The sequence below is a fragment of the Chrysochloris asiatica genome, unplaced genomic scaffold, assembly GCF_000296735.1.
Source record: "Chrysochloris asiatica unplaced genomic scaffold, ChrAsi1.0 scaffold00054, whole genome shotgun sequence".
NCBI classification, from domain to species: Eukaryota; Metazoa; Chordata; class Mammalia; order Afrosoricida; family Chrysochloridae; genus Chrysochloris; species Chrysochloris asiatica.
The window spans coordinates 2,229,954-2,237,475 of NW_006408572.1; the positions used below are offsets into that span (position 1 = coordinate 2,229,954).

Sequence of the window (7,522 nt, forward strand, 5' to 3'; positions counted from 1 at the left end):
CAATCTCTCCCTGTGGCCTTCCCTGCCCTGAAGGCCCTGACCCCTTCCCACCTCTCCAGTCACCAAAAGCCACTGAAGTTACCCCTCCTGGCCTCCTCAACCCTCCTTTCCTGAATCACTCCATCTTCTTACATTTCAGGTTTCAGAGAGGCCCAATCCAAACCAGATCCCCCTGTTGTTCTGACTCTTGGCACTGGGCTTTCATGGAGCCCAGACCTGAAGCAATACAGGTCTGTGTTTAACTGGCAGGTTGCAGAGTCCCTGAGGGTAGCACCTTGATAATGTTTACTGCATGTGTCGGTTAGGTGGCCACCACTCAATGGTCAGTTTGTCATACTGTGGTGGCTTGCATATGGCTATGATACTGAAAGCTATGCCACAGGTATTTCAGGAAGTGTGAATCCTACTTTATGCATCTGCTTGCCTGCTTTATTTATTCAGGCTTCCCTGCCCTTCCATACACATTTGAGGATTGGCTTTTCCATCCAGCAAACCCCTGTTATTTCAAATACCAGCAGGGTCACCCTTAGTGGACAGTTTTCAATAACTTCCAGAATAAGACAGCCTACGAAGAATGATCTACGAAGAGTCACCTACTGGTGATATACTTCCTAAAAGCAGCACATGAAAACAGAATATTGTCTGATATAATGCAGGAAGGTGAGTCCTCCACATTAAAAGACACTCAAAATACACAGTGGCCACTACTGGAGACTCCAGTAGACCAACAACCATGAGAATAGTACAGGACTGGGCAACGTTCTAGTCTGTTGTTCAGGGGGTTACCGTAAGTCGAAGACAACAGCAGGTTAGATGAAAGAAAAGATTAAACAGCTACAGGTACCACCGTGCCCCAGAGCTGACACTGTCAAAGTGGGCCATTGGATGAGAGGGAAATGAAGAAAGAGGTCAGGCGTGGGTGGTAAGAACAGCCATCCCAGAGGCCAAAAGGGCACAGCCCTGGGAAAACCCCACTCTTCCCAAGCTGGGGACCCACTGGTTTCTGATCCACACCAGTGCTCTTTGTAGATATCTGGTGGGCATCATGCAAAGCCTACCAAAAATGCCCAAACCCAGTTCCCCAGACTCTGCCCCAGTCTGCTCTCCTGATTGTCTAATGGGCAGGGTAAATTCAGCTGAGGTGTAACAGAAGAATGGGCTAATTCTTCCCTTCAGCCACCTCTCTGAGCTGGAACTCAACACTGTTGTCTGTGGCCTGGTGTCCTGAGGAAGATGAATCTTCCTCAGTTCAGTTCAAATTTCAAGTTCAGGCAAATTTTCTTTAGAAGACAAATCAAAGCCTCAGTCCTGAAAGCAACCCAAACCTGACAAATCTGCATCTCAAGCAGCTGTTGACAGGTCAGTTTTTCCCATGTGGAATTCAATCATTTCAATACAGGACCCAACTGCTTCTCTGCAATTCAACCATCTACCCAGTTCGAAAGTGTGAGGTTGCAGCAGAAACCATGACCCCATATCTGCCTAGCACTCCCAGACAGTCAAGGGGCAGGGATTTCTGGCCCCCAAAACAATAGATTACACAGACTCCAAGAAGCATGAAGCAAGGAGCAAGGAGACCAGAGATAAGCTGTGTGGAATCAGCAGGCCTTCCCACCCAGGGCTCTGGGTCAGCGAGTTGGCTAGATAATCCGGAAATCCAAAATCAGAGACAGGAGCAAAGGCGCGTGATAAGAAGTTGATGTTCAACTCACAACCCTGACCCTTCACCTTCACTTTAGTTTACAGAAGAGACCCATCAAGCCTCTCAAGGGCTTAAACACCAAGTCAGCACCAAGTCAGCACCCCTGAACACCTCCCACTTACCCGAAGGCAGGGACAAGGGTGAAGCAGGAACCAAGTGCCCATCCTCAAGGTTGCCAATATCTTAAAATAAATGAACCCTTAGCATCCAATCTTCCCAACTCCACAGTGGGTTAAAAAAACAAAAAAATCTAACCACAGTAGTCTTCTGGTCAGGACAAAATGTTTAAGGCTTCATTTGGGGATGATGATTTTTTGTTTTTGTTTTTCTAGATCCCTCTGTGAAGCTTGAAAGGAACCCTCATGGTGTTATAGATTAAGCATTAGGCTGCTAACCAAAAGGTCAGTGGTTTGAACCCACCAGGAGAAAGATAAGGCTGCCCACTTCTGTCAACTTAGGGTCTCAAAAACCCTAAGGAACAACTTTACTGTCTTACAGGGTCATTATGAGTCGGGATTGGCCGACAGTGGGTTGGGTTTGGTTTTAGGTACAGCCTAAAGGAGTTTTTGGGTGGTAGAAATGGTTAAGCTACTAACCAATAGGTTGGCAATTCAAATTCACCCAGAAGAAAAGCCTGGTGGACTGCTTTCAGAGATCAGTCTTGAGAATCCTGCGGATCGCAATCCTCCGCTGACACACAGGCAGTTGCCATGAGTTTGAATCGACTGGATGGCAACAGGTTTTTTTTGTTGTTGTTGTGTGTTCAGCCTGAAAGCCCATCAGGTAAGCAAGCAGGAAGGACCATGCTCTAGAAGGTAGGAAAAAGGGAGAGCGAGGAGTCCAACACTCCAAATCTGTTCCTTTCAGAAAAGTCATTAATCTGACATCTCTTGGGCAAAGCAGAAAGTTTGTTCAGGGAACAAGGTCTGCCTCTCCCATCTCCTAAGATTTCTTGCTGATGTGGGGAAAGACCTGCCAAGAACCCTTAGGCTATTAGGAAATATCTTTGAGTGGCTAAAGGCTAAAGGTCATAAATGATATACTTTTTGCCCTTTCCTAAGCAGCCTCCATGTCCCCTCCTTGCTCCTGGCCCTTAACCTCTCAGGCTAAGTTTCTCTGGAGACTGAGACACTCAGGAATCTCCCGGGCAGATGAGAGAAAGGAACACGGGAGGATTCTTTATAAAAGTTACAAACAGCATGAGCAGCTCCAAAGCTTGTTCCAACTGAGCAACACCAGAAAGACAAGGCATACTGGTGGTGGTTCAAGGGGTCAGCCATGTCCACCTAAGGTGGCTAGGGCTGGGGCTGGCAGACAAAAGCTCTGGGGAGAGAGAACATGAAACCCTATATAGGGTTTCTAAGGAGCAGCTGGTGGGTTTAAACTAAAGTGTCGCATTAGGAGGCCAAACTGCAGCAGTTAGGACCCTCAACAGTGGGACAGACAGGGTAGGCACGGAGGGCAGGTTTCACATAGTCACATATCTTGGCCTGCCTTCAGCAACAGCAGTCGTATGACAAAGGGTAGGGGACAGACCTCTATCACTTCCCAAAACGCCCATCTTTTTCCTCCCCAGCCTGGGCTGAAAACGAGATGGTTTCACACACAGCCTTTGGGAGGAAAATTTCTTTGGAGAATCATAAAGCAGCAAAAATAGACAAGAAATTGCATCTGGCAGGCCCTGAAGAAACTCCATAATGGCCTGACAGAAAAACATCTAGATTCTAGAAGCACCATCTTGGGGTGGAGGGGAAGCCACTTCCTCTCTCTTGCTGCAGCCAACCACTGAGTTCAGAGTTCTGTTTCTTTCAACTTACAGATTTCTAGAATCAGGCCTGAAACATATTTATGAGGGGTCTACTTCGTGCAAGGCAATCCAGCAGATCTTTGGAGGACAGACTCTAACCATGTTCCTATCTAGTAAAAAAGAACCTTGGACTTGAGTTTGGCTTTGGTCAAGTCAGATCTCTCTGAGCTTCAGTTTCTTCATCCACACAATGGGGGCAAAGACATGTACTTAGCAGAGCTCGGTGAAGATCACATGGGCCTTTTGCCAACCCGGAGGCGCTGCGCACGCAGTGAGGTGGCACTGCTGTCGAGGTCTTCAAGGCCCATCCGCTCCCTCCCAAATCCCAACTTCAGGAACCACCCGAGTCCTATGCGCCCGTCTCTCACCTGGCTCAGTACACAGGTAGGAGTAAAAGCCCTCTGACTTGAGCATGATGAGCAGCGAGCCCCAGCCCAGGAGGACTGCTGAGAAGAGGAGGTTTTCCAGCACGGCCGTGCATGCCATCCACCAGCGGCGCCGATGGGCAGTGGCTAGGGTGGGCGCCATGGCGCGGCGCAGCACAGCGCGGCAGCCGGGCTCCGGCTCTGCAGCCACCTGCGTACAGATCTTAGCGTCAGAGCCCGCCCTGCCCCACCCGCTCGTCGGCCCCAGGCCTCCCTCCGCCGCAGGGCGCGGAACATGTCACCCTCCTGCAGCCCGGGCTGCAGGTGCACGCGGCGAAGGCAGCAAGCCCCAGCCCTGCTCAGGACCTGGACCCTTCGGAACCCGCAACTAGCTCTTATATCTGGCCTTGGCTAAGCTAGAGCCGCCCGGAAAAGACAGAGAGGCACACCAGTAAACTGAGGTATAGAAGCAGGAAAGAACTAACGCATGCTCAGGGGCTTGGAATTAGTACTGCTCCCCAAGCGGGACTGACATCACTAAGGAGCTGACATTGCAAACAGCTTGAAGTCCCGCCACCTGGGCCAGGGCATACCTGAGGGTTGCCACTCCCTCGGACCCTGACGGGCGCCTTCCCGCCCGCACTCAAGACCCTTCCTCAGAGCTAATTCTTTCAACCATAAGATCAGCGCACTGAGCTCCGGAACGGCCCGCCCACGGTCCGCTCATTGGCCTGACAGCACAGGAACTGCAGCTCCATTGGCCTCCGTCTAGGTCGCTAGGCGCTGCGGCCACGCGAACCCCGCATGGGCGAGGCGAAGCCGGTTCAAACCGGCGGCGCGAGCCATTAGCGGGAGCCCCCCCCCCCATCTCGGGCCATTACCTCAGCAATTAACCCGTTTCCATGGAAGCGGACCCCCGCCCCTCCATTCCCCAGCTCCCTCCTTTATTCGTCATCCTCCTCTGGTGGTTCCTCATCCGTCCAGTCTCTCCTCTCATATTCACACATCTTCTCTCTACGCCTCTTCTCATGCAACTTAAGTCCCCCCGCACCCCTACTAGGAGCCCAGATCCCCGAGTCCAGCTCACCGACTCCTACAGATGTGTATCGGGCCCGCCCGGCGCCTTTTCTGCCCCCTTTTATTCCAGTCCTTTTATTCCGACCCCAAGATGAAAACACTGTTTCGTGCTGATTGGCTGAGAGGGAGCTGGAAACAGGCATTGGCCAATCAGCAACTACCCGCCCGCTTGGCGGCGAGCAGAAGCCGGTTCCGGCCGGACTGGGAGACAAACAAGAGAAGTGGGGGGGCCGGGGTAGCTGTGGCCAATGCCTCAGCGCTGCTGTTTTAAACTGGAGTCCGACCCTGACCGGGAACCCCCGGACGCATTGCCTCATCGCTTCTCCAGAACCCCACCCTAAAGCAGCCCTGAGTTGGATCTCCAGCTCAATGATGGTGTGCTCCCTGCGTTTCCCCGACTGCTCCCCGGCGCCCCTTATGCACCCAGCGCGACGCCCTCACTTCGCTCTCCGCCAGCAGTTTGCTCACTTCCAACTTCCCGTCAGACCTGAGCACCACACCTGTATGCTCTGGCTCCGCGGGGTGCCCGGGTCATTCCGCTCCCGCCGCCCCCCATTGCCTCCTCCGCATGTAGCGCTGCTATCCCAGCTGCTTCTGGCTTTGTGTTCTACTTCCTTACTCTGCTGCTCCCGACCTGGTCTGCTGCTTCTCTGATCTCCTGATTCACCGACCCTTTCCCCTGTTCTAAGTCTCATCTGTCTGTTCCCTGGAAGGTGCCCTTGAGGTTCTCCAGGTGGAAATCTGGGGGTATTCGTTCCATCCTCGAACGGTGTTTCCTCTGGTTCCGAATCCAGATACCGACCTCCCATCTCTCGCTCTCCTCTGTCCCCCCGGGGAATGCCCTCACCGGTCATCTGGATGCTCCCAGCCAAGTTAACCACTCTGTGCATGCCCTCTGTGCTTAGCAACCCTCATTCCCTTCTGCCCTATTCCTGTACGTCTCCTTCAGGTAAGGGCTTTCTGCAAGATAACGCAGCTCCAAGCTTCAAGCACGAGTCAAGCTCCCGGGAGAGCGCAAGGTCGGGAGGGCTCGGGCTCCCAGTCTGGTCTCCAAGCAAGATGGGTCTGCCCGGGCGATGGGATCGGGGCTCTGAAGCCTCAGTAGCGTCTACCTGATTCGAGGCACCAGCCTGACCTCAGAGGACTCCGGCATCCCCTAGATTCAGCTTGGTCTCCGGGGCAGCTCCCATAAGGAGTTCTGAACCCTAGGGCTGCAGAAGCCATCCCTCAATCCTAGCGCGCCCCCTGCTGCCGAGAACTGGCTGGACAGTCTTCAAAGGCAGCCTTGCTCAGACAGGCTTAGGGCACCTAACCGGTGACCTACCCACCCGGCAGAATCTCGCCCACGCACAAAATTTCCACCGCCACCTGACCAATCTTCACTCCTTCCGTCCTATAGACAACTGCCTGAAGGACTCCATACACACCTTACACACGTCTAGAATAATTGTTAAATGCCATGGAGTCGGTTCTGACTTATAGGGAACTGAACCGTAGGGGTTCCAAGGAGACCCTGATGAGTTGGAACTGCCGACCACGTGTGATTCAAACTGACCTTCAGTCCAGTGCTTACACTTCCCCAAAAACTATGCCTCCTCATTCTTTTTCAGGTGATAGTACCACTATCGACTGAAGTTAGATAATAAAACCATCCTTTCAACAAATGTTAGGCATTTACTGTAATTCCGCTCTCTCCAGCACCACCCCCATACAACCATAGCACTTAAGTATCTGTGCATCCAGCGTCCAGTCTCAGCGTCTTAAATCCATCCCCCACTCCACTCATTATCTATGAAAGACAAATCTGACCCATACCCAGCTGCTAAAGTCCTTCAGAAACTCATACCACTTATCCTGCAGGACAAAGTTCAAGTTCCCTAACTTGACCCACAGAAACTCCTGCCCAGAACCACCAGTCTCTTCCTCCCTGTGGAGGCTGCTGGACCGCCCTTGATCTGCCTTGGTCTTGGATACTCCAACCACATGGAATTGGTTGTGATTCCTGCTTATACTGTCGTCCTCACTTCTGACCCTCAGATAGTCAGTCAACTACCCCAACACCCTTCACATATCCCTAACTTTGTCTACTGATTGCAGTTTTATAATCCATTCATTCATTATAATCCATTTTGTTTGTCTCCTTGTTCTCCCATTGATTTAAGAACTTTTTGGGTACAGGAACTGTGTTTTAGTCACCTTTGGATTACCATCCCTTTAGACAGAAAAAGGCACAAAGCAGACATACATTATAGTTGTTGAATTAGAACATGAACAATGGGGCAAAAGGTACCAGCTTCAAAGACCACGAATTAAAAGGTAAGGATGGTAATGCCAATATCCAAAATCCATTTGCCATTAACTCTAATGGTAATCCTACTGTGTGCGGAGTCAAACTGTGTTTCATAGGGTTTTCAATGGCTGGTTTTATGTAATTAGATCACCAGACCTTTCTTCTGAGGTACTTCTTTGTGGACTCAACCCAAAAGGTTGGACAACAGCAGAAAGCATTACCCATTTACACCATCCACAGACTCCATGCCAATAATAATCACCTTTGTTGAAACTTAAAAA

At 51.2% G+C, this 7,522-nt stretch overlaps 1 protein-coding gene across 2 annotated transcripts in view; it reads right to left on the bottom strand.

Moving 5' to 3' along the window:
• Positions 1–5,004, bottom strand: part of SLC43A2 (solute carrier family 43 (amino acid system L transporter), member 2) — a 54,018-nt gene extending 49,014 nt beyond the window's left edge. Inside the window, exons 1-2 of one of the 2 annotated variants that reach the window (XM_006863229.1) lie at positions 4,962–5,004; positions 3,878–4,085 (exon numbers count right to left, since the gene is read on the bottom strand). In XM_006863229.1, coding sequence (XP_006863291.1) covers positions 3,878–4,037 — 160 coding nt within the window. In that variant the 5' untranslated portion in view covers positions 4,038–4,085; positions 4,962–5,004. Of the gene's footprint in view, positions 1–3,877; positions 4,086–4,961 lie in introns of those variants that run through there. The other variant, XM_006863228.1, reaches the window with a different exon arrangement.
• Between the last annotated feature and the right edge of the window lie 2,518 nt (positions 5,005–7,522).